This window comes from Capsaspora owczarzaki (genome assembly GCF_000151315.2).
Source record: "Capsaspora owczarzaki ATCC 30864 unplaced genomic scaffold supercont2.6, whole genome shotgun sequence".
Lineage (NCBI taxonomy): Eukaryota > Filasterea > Ministeriida > Capsasporidae > Capsaspora > Capsaspora owczarzaki.
In genome coordinates this window covers 958,753-978,601 of record NW_011887297.1, presented here as the reverse complement: position 1 = coordinate 978,601, position 19,849 = coordinate 958,753, and the positions used below count along the sequence as shown (strand labels likewise).

The 19,849-nt window shown below is 53.9% G+C and overlaps 6 protein-coding genes across 6 annotated transcripts; 5 read left to right on the top strand and 1 right to left on the bottom strand.

Annotated features, from left to right (window-relative positions):
• Positions 1 to 225: 225 nt before the first annotated feature.
• Positions 226 to 5,089, top strand: CAOG_04284 (hypothetical protein; the record flags this gene model as incomplete). Its single annotated transcript, XM_004348059.1, has 2 exons — positions 226 to 3,399; positions 3,485 to 5,089. The coding sequence occupies 2 exons, from the start codon at positions 226 to 228 to the stop codon at positions 5,087 to 5,089; spliced, it is 4,779 nt and encodes a 1,592-aa protein (XP_004348109.1).
• A 613-nt stretch (positions 5,090 to 5,702) lies between these two features.
• On the top strand, positions 5,703 to 7,878 carry CAOG_04283 (hypothetical protein). Its single transcript, XM_004348058.2, has 7 exons — positions 5,703 to 5,825; positions 6,023 to 6,151; positions 6,443 to 6,518; positions 6,640 to 6,689; positions 6,792 to 6,945; positions 7,108 to 7,299; positions 7,412 to 7,878. Exons 1-7 carry the CDS (start codon positions 5,745 to 5,747, stop codon positions 7,795 to 7,797), a joined length of 1,068 nt encoding a protein of 355 aa, XP_004348108.2. The 5' UTR covers positions 5,703 to 5,744; the 3' UTR covers positions 7,798 to 7,878.
• An 86-nt stretch (positions 7,879 to 7,964) lies between these two features.
• CAOG_04282 (Tbl1xr1 protein) lies at positions 7,965 to 10,890 on the bottom strand. Its single transcript, XM_004348057.2, has 12 exons — positions 10,797 to 10,890; positions 10,445 to 10,596; positions 10,159 to 10,291; positions 9,934 to 10,037; positions 9,798 to 9,844; positions 9,561 to 9,693; positions 9,408 to 9,471; positions 9,032 to 9,312; positions 8,739 to 8,941; positions 8,443 to 8,608; positions 8,252 to 8,362; positions 7,965 to 8,160 (listed from the first exon to the last, which is right to left on the bottom strand). Exons 1-12 carry the CDS (start codon positions 10,852 to 10,854, stop codon positions 8,104 to 8,106), a joined length of 1,509 nt encoding a protein of 502 aa, XP_004348107.1. The 5' UTR covers positions 10,855 to 10,890; the 3' UTR covers positions 7,965 to 8,103.
• Positions 10,891 to 11,166: 276 nt separating this feature from the next.
• Positions 11,167 to 13,949, top strand: CAOG_04281 (hypothetical protein). The gene is made up of 3 exons (XM_004348056.2): positions 11,167 to 11,237; positions 11,467 to 12,855; positions 13,030 to 13,949. Exons 2-3 carry the CDS (start codon positions 11,768 to 11,770, stop codon positions 13,772 to 13,774), a joined length of 1,833 nt encoding a protein of 610 aa, XP_004348106.1. The 5' UTR covers positions 11,167 to 11,237; positions 11,467 to 11,767; the 3' UTR covers positions 13,775 to 13,949.
• A 634-nt stretch (positions 13,950 to 14,583) lies between these two features.
• On the top strand, positions 14,584 to 16,822 carry CAOG_04280 (hypothetical protein). Its single transcript, XM_004348055.2, has 3 exons — positions 14,584 to 14,707; positions 14,804 to 16,113; positions 16,214 to 16,822. Exons 2-3 carry the CDS (start codon positions 14,858 to 14,860, stop codon positions 16,671 to 16,673), a joined length of 1,716 nt encoding a protein of 571 aa, XP_004348105.2. The 5' UTR covers positions 14,584 to 14,707; positions 14,804 to 14,857; the 3' UTR covers positions 16,674 to 16,822.
• A 97-nt stretch (positions 16,823 to 16,919) lies between these two features.
• On the top strand, positions 16,920 to 19,589 carry CAOG_04279 (hypothetical protein). Its single transcript, XM_004348054.2, has 7 exons — positions 16,920 to 16,999; positions 17,535 to 17,683; positions 17,837 to 17,989; positions 18,086 to 18,149; positions 18,241 to 18,411; positions 18,539 to 18,895; positions 19,002 to 19,589. Exons 2-7 carry the CDS (start codon positions 17,652 to 17,654, stop codon positions 19,506 to 19,508), a joined length of 1,284 nt encoding a protein of 427 aa, XP_004348104.2. The 5' UTR covers positions 16,920 to 16,999; positions 17,535 to 17,651; the 3' UTR covers positions 19,509 to 19,589.
• The last annotated feature ends 260 nt before the right edge of the window (positions 19,590 to 19,849 follow it).

The window sequence follows — 19,849 nt, the reverse complement described above, 5'->3', positions numbered from 1 at the left end:
GATGATGAGCGTCGCAGCCGCCGTAGCCGTCGTGAGGTTAATTCACCCGAGTCGCAGTACCTCGTCGACCTGTCAATTGCCGAGGACCAGCTGGAGTTCTGGCAGTCGGCCGCGAGGCCATCTGGCGCACAACTCCTTTCGACCTCGCAGGCTGGCAATGACACGCACAATGAGCTCTATACGGTTCCGGCTACGGATGCACAGTATGCCACAAGCAACATCGGCATGCCTGCCATCAGTGCTTCCGGGTTGAAGCCCGTCTGGCGTGTTACCTTTGATGCACCGGCTGTCGTACATCGAGTCGAGCTCTCCATTCCGACTGTGTACATGGATGAGCATCCAGCGCACTACGCTGAGGTGTTTGATATTGTCCTGTACAATTCTGCCGACCTGCCGCTTCGTTCGACTCGCGTCTTTGGCCAACGCACACACATCTGGGCGAATGTGGATGCCACCCAGGCCGCTTACCTGGAGATTCAGGGCGTCTCTGATCGTGCTGTGCAGCTCGCACTTGATCGCGTCCGTGTCATTGGCGGCTTTGAGCGCGATTGTCTCCCTCTTGTGTCGTTTGATCTGGCATATCTTGCCAACGACATTCGCTTGGCTGGCGAGGTGGTCCACGTCTCGAATGCATCACTGGGCGCTTCCGTTTTGGCCTCCAGTCCACAGAATTACCTGGTGTACTCGGTGCTTTCTGACTGGCACCCAGCTAGTACGAGCTCACTGCCGCAGCTCAATTCAGCCGCCATCGCACAGCTCGACATCACCAACAGCGACAACCAGCAGCGGGTTGTCACGGATGCATCCTTTGAGTCGGCACTCGATGATTTGGTGGCTTCGTGGCTGAATGGTGATCTTGCCAACAACGGACTCGCTCTCCGCCTCGACCTGGACCAAGTCGGTAAAGCGAGTTTCGACCGTGACGAGTTTACTCTGTCGTTCAACCTGCGACGCTTCCTTTGGCGTAACACTTCGTTGAGCGACTGTTCTGCGCGATGCGGCGCAGGTGTTCGACACGCAATTATTCAATGCTATGAGCGCACCCACAGCGACAACGGACAGCCTCAATACATTGTCGTGGACGATTCGTTCTGTCGGTCCAGCACTCGCCCGCCCGCAACAGTTGCATGCGATGCTTTCGATTGTGACTACGAGTATCGACAGCTCTGTGGCGATTGTCTTTGCACTGAAACCTCGTGCCAGTTTTCCGAGGCGCGGCAATCGACGCTTCAATGCTTGCACAACACTGGCAGTAGCGGCTCGGAAGTTCCAGTTTCGGTGTCTCTCTGTGAGAAGCACGGTCTCCAGATGCCAAACTCCACAACCTGCCCGAGCTGCAACTGCACTTCTGGATGTGAGCTCAAGTGGGAAGTGTCGACGTGGTCATCCTGTGAACCTGCGTGCGGCGCTGGCACGCGCACTCGTAACATCACCTGTACTCGCCGCGATCCATCCCATCCGCCGCATTTCTGGCCCACTGCAACTCCATCCGAATGTGCACGTCTTTCTGATCCTCCGAGTGCCCTCGAGTCGTGCTACTCGCGTGATGGCTGCTCGAACGGCGATGTCAACACAGGCCTCGATCCATCTGCTGCCGTTTGGCCAATTCTCGCCGAGACCCGCATCCTCGAACTCAACAGCACAATCTCGCGTGTTGAATCCTTGATCCAACTAGGCGAGCCGCACCTCTCCGCCGAGTTGCTTGTTGCGCAAATTGCTCGCGACACGCTGTCAGCGCGTTTCGAGAGCCAAGTTGTCGACTCACGCACAAGCATGGACTTGGCCAAGCTGTCCGTCGAACTCGAGGTGGTCGATCTGCAAAACGAGCTGTCTGCGTCCCACACTCGCCAAGAGTCCGATCTGCCGACCAAAACGGTTGCTCTCGAGCAGCTGGAGCTGGACGCTCGTATGGCATCTGCACGAGCGACAATCAACATGCCTGGGAGTGGCGTGACGTCGTACAAGAACATTGGCATGCTCGGATTCGGATACCACATCTTCAAGGGCAACCCTCTTCCGTCGTCTGGCGTCGATCCCGGGTTCACCTTGCCTGTCCTCAAGGTGGATTACTCGATGCGTCGCATGACCGCTGATGGCAGCACGATGCTTCCTGACCGCGTCGCCGTCATTCCGTACGCTTCCGCGCAGTTTGACAGTCGTTCCCACCTCGTAACGACCTCGTCCGAGTACGCAGAAAGCTTGGAAGTGGACGTGTCCATCGAAACCTCCTTCTCGTTCAGTGCTCTCGTTGAAGGTGGAGGTGCCAAGTTTTCGGCGTCGAACGACTACAAGCAGGCCTCAGAGATGCATCAGTCGTCCGAATCTGTTTCAATCACCACCATTGGCACCGTCTTGACATATGTGGCAGAGTTCCTGGATGACACGCCTCCGCTCGCCGACCATGTCATTGAAATGTTCAACGCGCTCCCGCCGCCCGCGTGCTGTGATGGTCTTGTGCTTCCCTCGCACGCTGGAGTGAGCAAGGATCGTTCGGCGTGCACCGCAATCCATGCAAACTGTGGCGACCTTTACCTTCGGTTTTTGGAGAAGGTGGGGACCCACACCCTCATCGGCGTCCACATGGGCGGGAAGTCCATTCGAGTGTACACCATGGCACAAACCGAGTTTGAGTCGAGCGTGGAACAGTCGGATGCCTTCAAGTCATCATTGTCGCTTTCGTCTTCTGGAATCGAGTCGAGCTCCATCGACACGTCCTTGAGCATCAACAAGCAAAGCTCCCTTAAGCAAGCCGTCAAGGATCGCACCGAGTCCCGCCGCGAGACGTTCATGGGTGGTGACCCAACCGCAGGCACAAATGATCCGGAAGACCCCACAAACATGGACGGTGACAAAGAGTGGAGCACGACAGTGTCGAAGAATCCAGTTCCGATCAAGTACAAGTTGGTGCCCGTGCTGCAGGTGCTGGCTGTCGCGCGTTTGTCCAATGGCACCAACCAGGAGCTTGTCGGCTTGAAGCTCGACCTTTTGACCCGTTTCTACTTGCAAGTGTGCGCAAGCACACCTGGTGCTGACTGCGAAGTCCCGGCCAAGGCGGACGAGGTGGGAGTGCACTTTGGCGACTATGTCACCCTCTCTCAAGTCATCTCGGCAAGCAATCACATGGTCATGGCAGAGGACCCCAAGCAAGGCAGGCTGATTGCTCGTCAGGTGCCAGCGTCGAACGAGGACGTGGCAGACACGCACATGGACATTGTCAACCTTCCTGATGGCGTTGTCTGCTCGTCGTGTGGTGATTCAAGCCGCTACTTTAATGGAGAAGCTTGTACAATGTGCAAGAATCCACACACGACTTGTGCACCAGTCCAGCACGAGTCGTGGTCCGAGGTCATCCAATCTGCAAACCGTGCGAGCGACAAGGGACCGGCTGGCATCTATCAGGTCAAGGGCGTCTCTTTCGACCAGTGTAAGCAAGCGTGCATGGAGCGTCCCTCATGCAAAGCCGGCGTCTACTTGACCAATGCAGCCCATGTGGACCGCGCGGTCGAATCCTGAGAACGCGTTTGTTCGGCGCGGTGGTGACCATGACGACAACTGGTACATCTTCCAGCGCTGGGGTTGCTACAGCGCACAGCATCCAGACTTTTTCACTGGCTGGAGGGCGTACGGCGCCAGCTCCTTCCGAAAGCAGCCGGTCGTCGACGTGGGCCTCGAGCGATTGCGCATCATTTCTCCGTCGAGCGTTACGACAGGCATCTCTTCGCCAGTTACGTATGGCCGTCTCTTCATGCTCGCCACGTCGTCGGGACTGGTGGTGCGGTCGTTGCAGCGCGACTGGTTTGACATTAAAGCAACGAACGAGCAGTTGAGCACACTGCCGCTTCGTTTCCGCTTTGTCAGTCGCACTGCGGCAACCGGCACTGTTGTCCACTATGGAGACAATGTTGCAATCGAAGAGGTCATTGTCACTGGCCAACTGAGTCCGTCCGACCAAGCAGCCTTGCTGCAACGAACGCGTTTCCAGCGGATGGAGCCGCACTATCTCACCATCAACAGCGGCAATGGGTTGGTTCCCATCAGCCAGAATATGACTGTGCGCTCTCGTATGCTGACAGAGATTGGCGATCTGGAATGGACTGTTCACCTGTCTCGCAATCCGACCAGCACGAGCCTCTCGTCCGTCACTCCGCTGTTGTCGTACAGCCGGCAAGGAGACGATGTGCTGAGCCGCACGTTGCTGTTTTCTGCGACAGTTGACCTGCTCGAGAGTGCCGGCGTTGACGACTTGAACACGTTGCAAGCTCGCTTGACGTTTAACGATCCCGTCACTCGCGACTCGCCAATCGCCCAGTACCCAGGCCGCGACCGCCTCTCCACGATCACCGATGACGCCTTCCTGACCCGGCTCGATTTTGTCGTGCAGCTGCTGCGTCCGACCACTGCCGGGCTTGCCTTACATCTGGCTTCCAGCTCGGACGCAATCCTGACGTCCGGAAATGCAGGCATTGCGCGAGAGGTGAAGATTTCCTCGGTGCGTATTTCAACCCGCGGTCGTTCCAGTACTGCCTACCAGTTTGTTATCAAGCTCGCCGAGCCAGCCCATGATGGCGACGTGCTGAGCGTTTCTCTCAGTTCTCCAGAGCTGGTCAAGTCCACCAGCCAGGGTGTGTCTGTGGCTCCCGCTGACAACCAAGCCCTGTCCGAGCTTGTGCTTCCAGTTCGCTTCCAGCTGAGCAACAACTCGAGCATTGTGTTCCATTCCACTTCAAGCAACGGTGCCGAGACGACCGTGCCACTGACGTTTTCGACGGGTGTTGTGAATGCCGAGCGTGACTTCCCCTCGGTCTCTGACTTTGTCGTGACGGACAGTTCTTCGCCGGCGCGTCTTTTGACGATTGTTTCGGCGCAGTGCCAGGTTATGAATGGGACTGGAAACGCGCTGGTGTTGGACTCTGTTCGGCACGAGGCAGACGTTCAATCGGGATGCGTGCATGTCCTTGTCGGAGTTGCGACCAGCGATCGCATGCACCTCACCTTGCCCTTGTACATTGACGTCGTTCAGGCGCGTATCCGTGCGGCCCAACGTGTCGAATATGCCGAGCGGCGCCGTGTGGCGTTTTATGATGAATGATGCTGGCGAGTGGTTTCTTGCATTGCTGATTGCCGGATGATTGTTTCGAATAGGAGGTCATGGTCGAGCTAGCTCTAGTGTGCTTGACCCTGCTTTCTTTCTGGTTTCTTTGTTGGCTTTTTGTTTGTTTGTTTTTGTGCTTGACTCTTGCTTTCTTGTTGTTGCTTTGTTGGGTCGTGATTTTCTTTTGTTTGGCTGGTGGTTTGTTGGTTGTTTGTTTGTTTGTTTTTCTGGGTTTTTTTTTGTCATTTGTTTTTGTTCAAGAAGCGGCATTTGTTCAAAAGGGCATGTCATGAAATCGCTGTCATATTCCTTCACCACCCTTCCCTCCTTTGGGGTTAACAAGAAGAAACGAAGTGGCAAGTCTGAGAGGCTGCTCTACAATCGAGTCCAGCGAAAAAGACTCTAAAGCGCCCCCCTTGAGTCATCTCCTTCCCCTGCCACCTGAATCATTGGAAAGAGGCAAATGTAGATCTATATCGTCGAGTTGGTAAAATTCGTGCGGATTGGACGGGGAAAGTTGCTTGGCAAACTTTTGTCCATCTAGTAGATCTACTGTAGTGGATGACTTGACTTATCTGATTTTATTATTCTTATTATTACTATTATTTGCTAGCAAGGCTCACTCTTACTTTTCCATTCCAACTCATCCAAAATGGAGCGCACTGTAGACGGCGTGATTGTTCTGGACTATGCCGATCTGCTCAGCGGTGCTGATCTCTCTGCCCAGATCGAGGTGCGTTGTTGGCAAAAAAAAAAAAAAAAAAAAATCCTGCCGCTCTCTTCTTCTAGTTGTTGCTGTCCCTCTTTGCCGCTGTGTTTTCAACATTGTGCTGTCGCGCGACACGACAACGTATGGCTGTGCAATGCAATCTCACTCTCGCTCTCTCACTCGCTCTCTCGCTCTCTCGCTCGCCGTCCTTCCCTTCGCAGGCGGCGTTTGGCGATGGTCCCGACGCACTCGGTGCCCTGTTTGTCAAGAATGTCCCGGACTACCAGTCGCGTCGCCTGCAGCTGCTCCCGTTCGCCTCAAAGTACGCAGCGCTCCCCGACACGATCAAGGCGAGTTTTTTTTTTTTTTTTTCGTTTGTTCCCCCCCCCCTTATCTCTCTCTCTCTGTCTCTCTCTGTCTCTGTGAATGTGCTCGCAGCGAACAAATGAAATCGCCACGTCACGAAGCATGTGAATGCTTGTTCATGCTGGCATTTTGCGCTTGAGTGTGTGCGAGCGAGAGGGGGACTGGGGATTGCATTTTTTGTGAAAACCTTCCTCGTGCTTCCAGCTCGCTTGTCGTTTGTGCTCACTCGTGCCTGTTGTCTGGGCCCCTCTTTTTCACTCCCTGACACACAACAGGCCAAGACCACCCATCCCGAGAGCAGCTTCAGCTTTGGCTGGAGTCACGGCAAGGAAAAGTTTGACGGAAAGCTCGGTAAACACAAAAACAAAAAAAAAAACCAACAAAAAAAAAAACACAATCATTGAGTTTGTTATCGCGCGCTCTGGCTGCAGGTCACTCACTGGAGTTGCACTGTGCTTGGTCGACTGCGTAGACGTTGCCAAGGGCTCGTATTATGCCAACCCTCAGTATGACGTGCCGACGGTAGGCACCAGCGCGTCTTGTTGTGTTTTGGGGCGTTGGGGGGGAAGTGCGATCTGGTCAATCCTGATTGCGTGCCCCGATTTCACCGTTTTCGCTTTGTAGACCGACCCAGAACTCATCAAGTCACTCCCAGAGTTGTGCTCAAACAACATCTGGCCCGAGGAAGATTGCCCCGGATTCGGCGATGCCTTCAAGAACCTTGGTCGGCTGATCGTCTCGGTTGGCGAGCTGCTTGGCAAGCAGTGCGACAGTTATGGTAAGCAGCACGCGCAAGCACCAGCTCTGAAGCGAGCCTACTGCTGGTTGCGGGGGAGGGGGCCCCAAATGCCTTGGAATTCCATTGTTGGGAATCAACCTGCTTCTAACACATCGTTCTGTGATATCGTTTTTTTGTTGTTGTTTTCCCTCGCTTGTACAGCCGAGAGGCATTTGCCAGGTCACAAGGCGCACATTTACGAAAGCATTGCGCGCTCACGTACCTGCAAGGGTCGCGTGCTTCACTACTTCCCTCAGGCTTCGGCTGCGATTCCAGCGGCCGCGGCTGGTGCTGGCGATGACTCGCAATACGCCTCTTGGTGTGGCTGGCACTTGGACAACAGTGCGCTGACCGGTATGAATGCGTTTTCCGGGCGTCGTGTTGAAGCGCTATGCCGTTTTGCTGACATTTGTTTTTTGTTTTTTTGTTTTTCGAATTTGAAATTTTGCTCGAATCACTCATCCAGGTCTCACGCGTGCCATGTACCTTGATCCGCAACACAACGAGGTTGAGTGCCCCGACCCAGATGCAGGCCTGTACATTCGAAGCCGCAGCGGCAAGGTTGTGCGCGTTAGCATTCCGGCGGACATGCTGGCCTTCCAGATGGGCGAGTCAACCCAGATTCGAAGCGGCGGCAAGCTCCGTGCCACCCCACACTGCGTGCGCGGTGCCATGGGGGAGAAGGCCGTTGGCATCTCCCGCAACACTTTTGCTGTTTTCATGCAGCCGCACTGGGATGAGACACTCGACGCGCCCGCTGGCGCGACTGTGGAAGACGTCGCTGTGCCACAGTGGAAGGCTGGCATGACCTTTGGCGAGTTCCTCAAGAGCGTGTTTACTTACACGTACTGAATTTGAAACGTCCGTGCACAGCAGTGGTTGCCGTTGTGGTGTTGCTGTCATTGTGTACAACCATAGAACCGTTGTGTTACCTTTTCTTTCTTTGGCCGTTTCGTCCTCTTCGTGTATTGCTGAGTCCTTTTTGCACCGACATTTGATGAGCTTTGCAAAAGGGGGAAAGAAAAAATAGTGCGATTAACATTGAAACAAAAAAAAAATAGCCAAAGTACGAAGAAAACACAAACACCACACAGAGAAAACACAAAACCCACACAGCGTTAACACAATGCAAAGACAAGCGGAGCGATCCTTGCTGACTTATGGAGCAGTTGGTAATGCATCCAAACTTCCGGGCTTGACATCAAATACGACAGCCTAACGGGGGAAAAAAAAAATCACCACAATCGAATCAGAGAATTGAAGACGACGATCTACTCACAAACAGACCAAAACAAGGAGAACGTACAGCGAGGCTGCGGAAACCGGCGGCAATTTTATCACCATTGGGCGACCAGCTCACGTTGAAAACGACATCATTCTCGTCGCGGTGACGATACGCCTTGACTGCCGAGCCATCCTGGTGTTGCAGCAAAACGTGAGCATCATCAGAAACAACAGTTTCAGAACGACAAAGACTTCAACAATCTTTGAAAGTACCTTCATGCTCCAAACACACATCAGCCCGTTAAACGCTCCAGATGCCAGGAACATGGCATCGGGACTGAAAGACAGCGTGTAGACTTCCTTCCACATGCCCGTAAGAATGTTGATGCACTGCCCGTTGGCAACCTCCCAGAGCCGAATGGTCGAGTCGTTTGACGCGCTGCAAGCAAGAGGGAGTGAGGGGGAGGTGAGAGAAGGCATCAATTAGAACCCGAGTCATCCATAAAAAAAAATTAAATGAAAAAAGAAAGCAGCAAACATGAAAAATGCTGGGGGGGGGGGCGACTCACGTTGCAAGCAGGAGTGGAAGGTGAGGGTTGCGCGATCCAACTCCTGTTGGACTCCATCGAATGCAGTAAATGCCAGCGCTGTGGCCCTGCAGATCAAACAAGGGCGACGAAGAGGCCATCGACCAGATTTTGGCAGTGCAATCGTCCGAGCCCGACGCAAGCAAGTTGGCAGCAGGATCCCACAGGACTGAATTGACTTCGTTCTGCATACGAAAGGTTGTGTCAGAAGCGAGTTACACGCAACAGAGATGCTCCAGAAGCCAGGCAATACAGACGCCAACCAGCAAACTCACAGAGTGACCGACGAACGAGTGCACGGGCTTTGCTGAGCCCACCTCCCAGACTTGAATGGTCGTGTCGACAGAACAGGTGGCAAACGAACGTTCCGTCCGCCAATCAACGTCGAGCAGCGGTGCCGTGTGGTGCAGACAACGTTGAATTGCCTGGCCAGTGACGGCATTCCAAACGACCGCCGATTTGTCAATGGACACGCTCACCAGCATAGAGTCGTCCTTGTTCCACTTGACGGCGAAGATGGGCGTGACGTGCTCGGTGAGCTCCTTGACCAGTCGACCTGAATGACGAGCGATAAACCATGACAAAGCAGCAAGACCAAAGTGAGCGAGCGCGTGGGCGAGGCGAACGTCAAACACGAAAGGGGAACGTTACCTGCAGTGGACCACAGACGCACCACACCATCGTAACCTCCTGTGGTTAACGTGGTGCCTGCCCTCTGTACGGCACACCAGAATACAACAACAGGAAATGAGCTGCTGCACGAAAGAGGGGACCTCGAGTCATCTCGAGCAAATCGAGACTTACATTCCAGCTCAGGTGCGTGACTTCTTTGCAATTCGGCCCGTGATCGAGCAGTATGGATTGGTTGGTCGGGACGGTTGATGAAACGGACTTTGTCAATGCTCCAAGCTCCCACAATCGAGCAATAGCACCACCACTGTTCAAACAAAGTGCACGGTTTTGGGGGAAAAAATGGTGAGAACGACAAACGCTCAACATAACCAGCACAGGCCTCTTTCACAACACCAAAAGCCGACTTACGCTGCCGCTAAATGCGTTTGGGGTGCATTAAAGGCACAGCAAGTGACCTGTCCATGTGCAAAATCGAGAACGAGAAAACTGAGTGTTGACAACGCTGCATTCTGAACGCCCCTGTTGCTACGGCTCAGCCACCTACCTCGCTTGTGTTCTCTAGCGTTGTTATTTCATCTGGCTTGAACATGGCCAGCTTGAGAGGCTGCTGCTTGGCCTCGACTTTGGTGTCTGGCGCGACGTCCATTTCTGCCAAGCGACCGCCAAGCAAGCCCAGGTCAGCACCAACGGCGACAGTTGAATGTTTTGCATATCCGGCCCATGAGCGATCGAGCAACCAGAGAGTTCCAACAAACGAGGCCGAACGCACCTGTAGCATCGTCCTTCTTCTTGGTCTTGCGAGCCTTTTCCTTCTCTGCCTTCTTCTTGGCCTTGCTCTTTGACTTGCAGACATGCGGCGTCAGCAATGAAAACGGCTCAGTGCACTGCACATCGGCGCCGTCCTGTGTGTCGAGACGACGATAGAAAAAGCCATCGAAAAGCATGGTGTGAGTATGCTCAGCCAAGACAACGACACCGTGTCGCGATTGGACGATCAGCCACAGCACCAGGCGTGTGTGCATGTGTGTGTGTGTCTTGCGCGCTCCGTGGCATACCTCTTGCAGATGCGTCTCGGCCTCGACATAGAGCAGTCCCTTCTGCAGGAAGGTGATGAGGGCGCCTGGCGCAACCTCGCGGCTTAGGCTGCTGGCCGCAGACCGCGTGATGAGGCTCTCATGGCCAAACGTAAACGCAGAGTGCAGGAATCCTGTCGTCGAGAGCAGACAGTGCGTCAGCGTCAGTGCAACAACAGCAAAAAGCAGTAAACGAGGGGGAAAAAAAAAAAAAAAAAAAAAAAAATCCAGCGATCTCCATTCAAAAATCATTGGGCTTTTGAATGCGAAAAGGCTCAAAGCAAAGCAAAGGGGGAGAAGGGCAGGATGATGGTGTGCGTGGAGGTCCACTCACCTGACTCTTGCAGATAGCGAAAGATGAGAAAGTTGACCTCCTCGCTTGTCAAACTCATTGAAAAGCGAGAAAAGAGTCGGAAGTAGACACAACGAAATAAAAGGGAGACTGAGGCAAGTTTTGAACCCTTTTAGTTTCCCGCGCTTTTTTTTTTTTTTTTTTTTTTTTTTTTTTTTTTTTTTGGAGGGGGGGAGCATGGTCATTCAGTAGAAAACGGTTGAATGTCGAATGTGGCAGATGGGACCAGTTGGCTTGATGTTACATCTATCGTGACGGCCGTTCACCGCTCTCGCCACAACGACCAGCTCAAACAGCCTTTGCTTTAAGCCATATTCAATGGAACGCTTTCATTCATTTTTATTTTTTTTCTGTTTTTCGCACTTTTTTTTTTTTGTATGGAAACGATCGACGAGGCGATGCACAGTCACACGCCAGCAGCTGGTACGACACCTCCTCGTCCGCCCTGCTTGCGTCGTGCTGAGGAGAGAGAGCGAGCGAGAGAGAAGAGAGCGCAGAAACGAACACACAGTGGCCATGCAAGAAACGCCATCTCGCTCTCACTCACTCATTCCCCCCCCCCTACGCCCCCACACTTTGCTGGGTCCCTTGGTCCCTGTGCTGCTGCTTTCTTACTTTGTTGTTGTAATTTGGAAAATGAATTGGCCGACAGAGTTGCCGACGAGCCAAACGCAGACGGCCGCTGCTGAGCCGCAGAGACCAACATTCAAACGCCAAGCCAGCGAGCAACTCGACGATGCTACAACTACTGCTGCAGAGCCTGTAGAGCCTGTAGAGCACGACCAGCAGCAGCTGGATGAGCCGTCGCAAGCGTCCACGGAGGACCGTCGCGGTGGCTGACAGCGCACCAGTGCTCGCGCGGCTGCTGCAAACGTCGTCGCTGCTGCGCAACGGCCGGTCATGGAAAGCACGCAGCCCGTTGGCTTGGCAATCAAGACAGACACCACGAGCCGATGAATACTGGCAGCGGAGAAGACGACAAGAGCAACACGCACTCTGGGGACGCAAGCGATAGTGAGAGTGACGACGACCTCGTCGACCAACTGTCACTCCGTGACCGGCTCATTCTGGCGCTGCGTGACGTGCTGTTTGGGGGCGTGGACGCACACCATCCTCATGGCCGAAGCAACGCCCAGGGGTTGTCGGGTGCGGTAGCCGATGCGTCGCGATTTTCCGCAGACTCTGCGCCTCCGTCCCCGCGAGGACGGATGAGCGCATCCATGCGTGCTGCAGCAGCAGCAGCTGCTGCTGCTGCTGCTGTTTCAACCTCTGCCTCGGTACCGACATCGGTGCGTGGGTCTCCAACACCGTTTGCAGATGAGAAGCCGTCAATCAGGAGCGACAGCAATAGTAATCCGGCCAGGCCTCGCGGACTGCGATCCTACGTCGAGGTGCAAGCACATGGTGGTGCATCTGTTGTCCACGTGTACCCAGCGGACGCCGAGCTGCTGAGCACACAGGAACGAGCGCTGTTTGCCGAAGCATGCCTCGAAGAGATTTTGTCGGAAGATCCCATCACTGGCCTCGCCCGCCACGTCATTGGCATTGTGCACCAGGGCGGAGCCGATCTTCCCAACCACTTCCGCATGCTTGTACGCGACCACCCCGCAACGCGCATTGTGCGCGAGGCGTTTGGGCAAAAGAACATGTCCGAGTCGACCCAAATTGCCGACTATGCCAATGCGATCGATGCCTCTTTCAGTCACGGCACCCATCGTGCTGGAGGCATGCGCCCAATCTCCATGGTCGGCTGCTTCCAAGAAGAGCTGGGCGGATACTTCCCGGAGCATCTGGCGCTTCTCGAAAGCAATCCGTTTTTGCGCGTTGTCATGCCGTGGGGTCCCATTTCAGTCCTCAAAGGCCTTCGTCCGCAGGATAGCAATGACGGGCCCATTCTATGGGTGCGACCTGGCGAGCAAGTCGTTGCGCTGTCAGAACTCGGGGCGACCACGCCAGACAGCGGTCGTCGTCGCGGCGGAGATGCCACCACCGGCTCTACTCCCGGGCGAGGCGAGCGCCGAAAAAAGGACCAGCTGGAATAGTACGTGTTTTTTGTTTATTTTGGTTGTTGAGGGTTGTAGTTGAGATGGGGACGCGCCGCATTTTGTTGCTCACAATCTTTTCATCTTTTTTTTCATCTTTTTTGTTTTGTTTTGTTTGCTTGTTTTGTTTGTTTTGTTGGGGATTGTTTTTGCTTTGTTTTGTGGCTCTCTAGCTTGTACATTCGTCCGCGTGTTGAAAGCCCTCGAGAAAAGCTCGTGGAAGATCGAACGGGTTGTCACGCAGACCACGCAGGGCTCATCCCATTCAGGCACACAGTCGCTGCAGTCGGGTTGCTGCAGCCGGTCAGTCAAGTCACAGCGCATGGCCGCCAGTCGCAGCATTCGCGAAGCATGCAAATTGAGGACGCCCGCGTCAAGGGCGACTCTCAACGGCTCGCAGCCTTGCTCGCCGAGGACGAAGTCTTTATGGAGGCGAGTGTGACTGGTGCTGTTCCGACGACTGGGGTTGCTGCGGCCGCGGCTACTCGGATGCAATTGCAGCCCACCTCTGTGATTGCGTGCAAGGATGTGATTGCCTTCCACGCCGAAAGCATGCAGACGGTAGAGAACATGATTGGCCTGGACTACAACGAGGAGCCCGCCGATCAGCTCTTGGACCCTCAGCTGTGGGTTGAAGATGCCAAGCTCAACCAGATGCGAAGAAGCGGCATCAAGCATGCGCGCGTTCGCCTCGACCTCGGCGACATTTACTTTATCCCTCGTCGGGTGGTGCACCAGTTCAAGACGGTTGCCGCCAGTGTTAGTGTCACTTGGCATCTCCGCTACAAGCGCTACCGCGAGTTTGCAGACAATTTGGAGATGGGTGTTGCCGCCGCAGCTGGCTCTGGACCAGGCATGATGTCGAACGGCGCGCCACGCAAGCGGTCACGCATGAGTTCGATGAAGAGCATGCGGTAACTAGAAATGGACCGGTTTGCAACTTGGCATCTCATTTTCTTTCACAACCCTCTCGATCCAAACTGCTGTCGAGTGCGTGTGCATCTTGTTGCCAATCGCGTTGTGTGTTGTTAAGCTTGTTGGAGATTGAAATGATAAACTGCTGTTGTTGAATACAATGTATATTCTAAACTGACAATGGTTCAATTCACCCGTGCAATGCTTCTCTTCTTATCCTTCCACTATCCTGGAGTTTGAAGTTTGCCTGACGACGATGGACGAGCTCAGTTGTTTAATTCCAACATCGCCGTTGCTCTCTGGTCTGGTGGCTGAATCGGAATCGGATGGAGAGTGAATCACCATTGGCTGTCGCCGCGGCTTCGGTTGCCGTCGCCAGCAGCACCTCCCCGCCACCCAGCGACCTCCCAGCGCATCGAAACACGCCGCCCGCTGCCATTGCTGCTGGCACATCCGCCACCGTGTCCTGCCGCAGTCCGTCCTGCGCAGTGAGTGGTTTTGAATTTTGCGACCATTGCACTTACAATGCATCTTCCATGGAGCCCCCCGACCATCCCAGTCTTCGAGCCCGTCTTTGCTATGCGCGTGTGTGCAGTGCGTGTAAAGGGGCCTGGATGGTCTGGATAGGACGAGTCTCGCTTCTGGGTGGGACTTGTGCTCGGTCACCATTCTCAGTGACTCGGGGTCGTCCCCCAGTCTCCATCCACCATCTGACATGGTGCTGCTGATGCTGGGTTTTTTTTGGCTTCGTATTCTCACTGCCTACGCTTTGTTTGCTGGTTTGTTTTGTGTATCGGGGGGCGGGGAAACAGGCGATTCGACGGCAGCTCGAGACTTGCATCCTCGAGAACGACATGATGCGCGAGACAATCGCCACTTTGCGAGCGTTGCTCAGCGCTGAGCACTCTGCTGCAGTCCCGGGTGCTGCAAATCAAGGTAATCGCTCCATGCAAGTGAGAAGCGTGAAGTGGAGCGCAAGATTTGGAATTGTCCAACTCAACGGGCTGCCGGTGATTCTCTTTTGGGCCACAGGACGTCCAACACCAGATCCTACGATTGCCCTGACATCCTCGCAACATCACGACGATGACGCTCGGACAAATGCGCGCGCCAAAGTGCCCTCGATTTCGTCGCCAACGGCGCACACTCCATAGCCGCCTCCGCCTCCGCTCACACTACACCACCTCATACTCCTCATCCTCCTCATCATCCTCCTCGTCCTCTTCCTCGACCTCCGCCAGCTCGTCGCACGGCCCTGCGAAAGGCATGTTTGCTGGAATGTCAGCTGCATTGACGTCGGCCAAGAATCGGATTGTTGCAACGGCACAAAACTCGTCCTCGGCGTCCTTCGCGACGCCGCTTGCTTCCGGGGGCTCGCCTTCGCCAGCGCACGGCACTCGCCATTCGTCGGCAACTAGCGGGCACGTCGGACAAGAGCCCACCTTGGCTCCGACACCACAACCAGTACTCACACATTCTCGCGCCCGTTCTCCAGTTGCCCCAGTTGACACGCACACATCGCCGACCGTCTTTTCTCCTGTAGAGTCGCAGGATGGCGAAGAACCCGGGATCCACGGCGCACATTCCCGCCAAGCTTCGTCCTTGAGTGATAGCGGCTCCCTCCATGCTCCAGACCGGGATCGAAAGGCATCCGTCACCTCCAGTTCCTCTGCCTCGCACCTGATTTCCCACATGCACGCAGAGCGCAAGGAAAAGACCATGGTTGACGTCGAGCACGAGCGCGTGCCAGCAATCGAAAGCGTGTTGGAGACCGATCCTGATGCGCGATTCATGAAGCGATTTGTGCGTCAAATCTTTGCTAGTTCTCTCCCAGCTTCCACGAGCTCCTTCTCGACCAGTCTAACCGACTTGTCGCGATCGGTCAAGGTCGATCAAGGCGAGCGCCGCGACGGCGACGCAGGCGCTACAACAAGCAGCGATGACCTGGCTGATTCGGGTGATGAAAGCATCACCGAGGATGACAAGGCCCGATTCGCCGAACTCTGCCAGCAGGAAAAGGGCCGAGCTTGGTATTCGCGGCTTCTTGACAAGCAACGCGCGAGTACCTTGCGCGTTGAAGAAATGACGTTTTTCCGCCTAATCCAGTTCACCGCGGTGGCACTGCACGAGTGCACGCTCGCAGACGATTTTATGCCGGCCAAGATTCTGATGAACATGTGCTTCACATTCTATCACCTCAACGATCAGGGGGACAAGGAATACCTGCAGTCGGCCCTGTCGTCTCAGCCAATCTGGCAATCCCTCCGCTTTTGGACGGCTGCGTACTTTAGTGCCATTGCGTCCGAACAAGCCAAGCGGACGGACGAATGGGCTACTCTCAGGTATTGGGGGTTTGTTCTGGTTTGCGTTGAGCGAGCAGTTTTGTACTGTGATTTAACTTTTGTCTATTTCTTTTCCTCTTTTCAACTCTCAATGCATTAGTGAGGAGCAACGCCAAGACGCAGTGGTGTGCGACCAAAACGCAGCTTTTGGCCAGCTCGCAACCTTCACAAACAACATGCTCGCACTAGGTGTCGGGCGGCACATTTGCGAGACGTTCCTGGACAAGATGGCGACGGTCGGCAACATCACTCCTGAGCAGCACGCCCTATTAGTCTCCAACATTGACACGCTCGCCCCGCGACGCCTCGTCAAGGTCTTGTTGGAAAAGCAGCCGGCTGGCGGCTTTGGCTTCTCAATTGAGCCCATTGACGAGGACATGGTGGTGACTTCTGTGCGCAAGAATAGCGCTGCCGATGCCAGCGGCAAACTTGCGATCGGAGACTGTGTTGTATCGATCAACTCGCACAAGGTTCGCAAAATGTCGCTCAAGGAAGTCACGCACGTTATGAAAGAGGTTGCCGTGCAACCCAAGCTGGAGCTGCTCGTTCAAAAGCGCTAGATTCAGCACAGCCAGCACTCTACCGACGACCTTCTTCGAGCTCGTCTTTCAAAGCACCTGCTTGGTGCTTGGTACGAAACAAGCGTCGCTATCTATTGATTCGTTGTGGTTGTTCCAGTTTCCCTAATAAAAATCACGATAGCATTGTCTCCTTGTTTATTCGTTTATTCAGTTGCCTTTTGAAACCTATCGAATTTCTGCGTTTCTTTGGTTCTCAGAACATTGCATTGTATTGCAGTCTTCATCCTTTGCTGTTTGTTCGTTCAGGTTTTTCCTTGTCTCTTTTCTTGTCATTGTGCTCTTTCGCCGAGGTCTGTGAGTACGAGGCATTTGCATTGCTTGCATAGCCCCCTCCCACGACCGTTGCACCTTGCTGTGTTGGTGGCTGCGAGCAACTCGTCTGAATCACTTTCCACGTCAGTTTGAGCAACACGAATTCCCACCGAACGACCCTGCACAGCCCCGTCCTGTCTGGCTGCGCTTGTTGGCCAAATCTCCTTGTCACCCTTGCGTGGGGCATGCGGAGTCATGAGCGGCCATAGGAGAGAAGGACTTGGTGAAGCGAGACGGTGACTTGATGACGTCGTGGTCGTTTCAACCGCCACGTACCCTCTTTCTCCCCCCCCTTTCGCCTTCACTCCCCCACAGTCCCACAACGAGCAACACTGATATGAAACCACCCTCGAGTGTGAGATTGGACGCGACCCGTTGAGACTCATTTTCGTGTGTTCGTTCTTGAATTCAAACCAACAGCTAACGCCGTATTTTTTTTTTATTGTTTTTTTTTTTCCAACAGCTAACGCCGTATTTTTTTTTTATTTTTTTATTTATTTTTTTTTTTTTTTGTTCTTCGCCGTTCAGAGTCCCGCTTTCCGAGCCCTCGAGTCGTTCGTTCGTTGGCTTTTTTTTGCTACTACGTGTCTTGCCTGATTTTGTGACCAGCTTCCTCTTGCTGCCTTGCACAATCCCCCAAAAGCCATGGTGATTGCAGTTGTTTCCAGTGCCGTTTGGTAAGGATTTGAAACAAAGTCAAAACCAGCGCAAAACATACATCCAGCGTTGGTGTTTGAATCAGTCGTCGCAATCATCACCACAAGAATGCTCAGGGGCCGTGTTGAATGCTCATCCAGTTCGTGACTTTTGCCCCTGTTTTTCAACAACAGCAACGTCGTCAGCGTGGCATACCCAGCTTACGCTTCGTTCAAGGCAATCAAAACCAGAAATATTGTCGAGTACCAGCAATGGATGATGTACTGGATTGTCTTTGGTTTCTTCTCAGTCGCAGCCCTTGTGCTCGATGCCCTGCTTGGGTCGTGGTAAGTTGTCACGTCAGCAGCCAGCCGATTTTGGACCACCCAACCTTTTTTGTTGTTTTTGTTTTTTAACCCGTTTTATTTCCGCACTGCCATTAGGTTTCCTCTGTACAATGAAATCAAAATGCTCTTTGTGCTTTGGTTGATGCTGCCTCAGACCAAGGTACGAATCCGAAGCGGATGACGACATTTCTGCTCCGAAAGCGGCAGCACGCTCATTTGTTTTGTCTGGCTTCTTGTCCGTGCATGATTAGGGCGCTGTCAACATTTACAAGCACTTTCTTCATCTTAAGCTCGTGGAGAACGAGCAAATTATCGATGCAACAGGCAACGCTGCATACATGGCAGTGCGTCACATGTCCTTGGAATCGGCCAAGCGATTTTGCATTCTCGTTCAACAGGCCTTCGTCCAAGCGCTTGCCAATGTAGGTCTTTGGTTTTGCGAGATGGTTTTGCGAGATGATTGGTTTTGTTTGCCCAAGTGTTTGCTTGCCTCAGTGTTTTGCTTGCTTGCTGACAACCCCTTTTCGTGTTTTTCGTTTTTTTACCCAGGGCCAGCACGTCTTCTTCCAACAACTCAATCACGCTCAAATGTTGCAACAACATCAACAGCATCAACAACTGCAGCACCCTCAGGGTCAGCTGCAAGGACCTGAGGCCTCTGCTCGCCAGCGGCCAATGTCCTTGGTTCTCGAAGAACTTCCCGACGACTATGATGTGTCCCAGCCTCTGTCTGTCCGAAGCATCCGGCCAGAGCCATCTCATCCAGCCAACTTCTTTTCTGAAAATGATGCTGCGGCGTTCTTTGGCCAAATGGACGTGTCCAACGCCTCGAGCAACGCCAGCACTCCGCGAGGCCCGCCTTTGAGCGGCAGCAGCACATCCAGCGAGCCATGGGAATTTGTGGATGTGAGTAGCTTCCGTCCTGTGTTTTCTTTGGCCCTTTGAATTTCAAAACCCCTTCTTGGTGTTTGTTTGGTTTGGTTTTTGGGCTCACAGCAAATGCTTCAAACAGGAATCTGTGCGATTTCGCGCCCAACAGCAACAACAGCAGCAGCAACATCCCCAACCCCCTCAATCGGCTCATCCTACCTCTCACTTGACGACCGCGGCTGCAGCCTTGCGTCAACGCTTCGGGCGCACGCCGCCGAATAAGCGCGCAGCCACTGCTCCGTCTGATCAACTTGCCGCGGCGCGCGCAGATGCCAGCCCTGTTTCATTTGGGGAAGTCACTCCCCCTGCTCGCTCTCGCCCCGTGTCGCAGTATGGAGATGCGACCAGTGTTTATGAGACGTCGCCCATAACGCCTCCGTCTCGGCCCGCGCCGCGTCCAGTTGGTGACAACGACCACGTCGACCGCCTTACAGAGCACGAGAACAACCTGCGACGACTCAGACAGCATGCGGATCAGCTCGCTGCCAACCAAGCAGAAGCGCTTCGGCAGCTGCAAGCCTCGTCATCGTCTTCGTCCTCGTCGGCGCCCGCACCCGCTGAGCCGCACAAGTCGTCTTGGTTTTGGTAGCGCGTTGTTTTGCTTGTCGTGTAGCCATTCGCATGCGAATACAAATGCCAGTTTGAACAACTGTGGATATCAACGAACGACGGTTGAAAAAATCAGTCTTAGTTTTTTTTTTTTTTTTTGTTTTTTTGTTTTTTGTTTTTTCCAACTATGGTTTGTCTGGCTTTTTGTGTTTTCGCCCTTCCAATGCAGTTCTTTGAAGTGTGTACTTTGTAATTCAATTGAGTGAGTGCTTACGGCCCCATTGATCCTTTGACGACTCATACAGGCGACTGCGGCTGACAAGCTGGTTGGGACGGTGCTGATCCTCATTGGGCTGATCACCTTCCTCTACTACTCGACCT

Bases quoted from the DNA above. Each gene is read 5' to 3' on its own strand.
- CAOG_04280 (XM_004348055.2), top strand. From the start codon at position 14,858: ATGACGCTCGGACAAATGCGCGCGCCAAAGTGCCCTCGATTTCGTCGC. The intron at 16,114-16,213 runs GTATTGGGGGTT...TCAATGCATTAG, and splicing joins GACGAATGGGCTACTCTCAG to TGAGGAGCAACGCCAAGACG.
- CAOG_04281 (XM_004348056.2), top strand. From the start codon at position 11,768: ATGAATACTGGCAGCGGAGAAGACGACAAGAGCAACACGCACTCTGGG. The intron at 12,856-13,029 runs GTACGTGTTTTT...GTGGCTCTCTAG, and splicing joins AAAAAGGACCAGCTGGAATA to CTTGTACATTCGTCCGCGTG.
- CAOG_04279 (XM_004348054.2), top strand. From the start codon at position 17,652: ATGGTGATTGCAGTTGTTTCCAGTGCCGTTTG. The intron at 18,150-18,240 runs GTACGAATCCGA...GTGCATGATTAG, and splicing joins TGATGCTGCCTCAGACCAAG to GGCGCTGTCAACATTTACAA. The intron at 18,412-18,538 runs GTAGGTCTTTGG...TTTTTTACCCAG, and splicing joins TCGTCCAAGCGCTTGCCAAT to GGCCAGCACGTCTTCTTCCA.
- CAOG_04283 (XM_004348058.2), top strand. From the start codon at position 5,745: ATGGAGCGCACTGTAGACGGCGTGATTGTTCTGGACTATGCCGATCTG. The intron at 5,826-6,022 runs GTGCGTTGTTGG...TTCCCTTCGCAG, and splicing joins ATCTCTCTGCCCAGATCGAG to GCGGCGTTTGGCGATGGTCC. The intron at 6,946-7,107 runs GTAAGCAGCACG...TCGCTTGTACAG, and splicing joins CAAGCAGTGCGACAGTTATG to CCGAGAGGCATTTGCCAGGT.
- CAOG_04282 (XM_004348057.2), bottom strand. From the start codon at position 10,854: ATGAGTTTGACAAGCGAGGAGGTCAACTTTCTCATCTTTCGCTATCTG. The intron at 9,694-9,797 runs GTAAGTCGGCTT...TTGTTTGAACAG, and splicing joins CAAACGCATTTAGCGGCAGC to TGGTGGTGCTATTGCTCGAT. The intron at 8,609-8,738 runs GTGAGTCGCCCC...TCTTGCTTGCAG, and splicing joins CTTCCACTCCTGCTTGCAAC to CGCGTCAAACGACTCGACCA.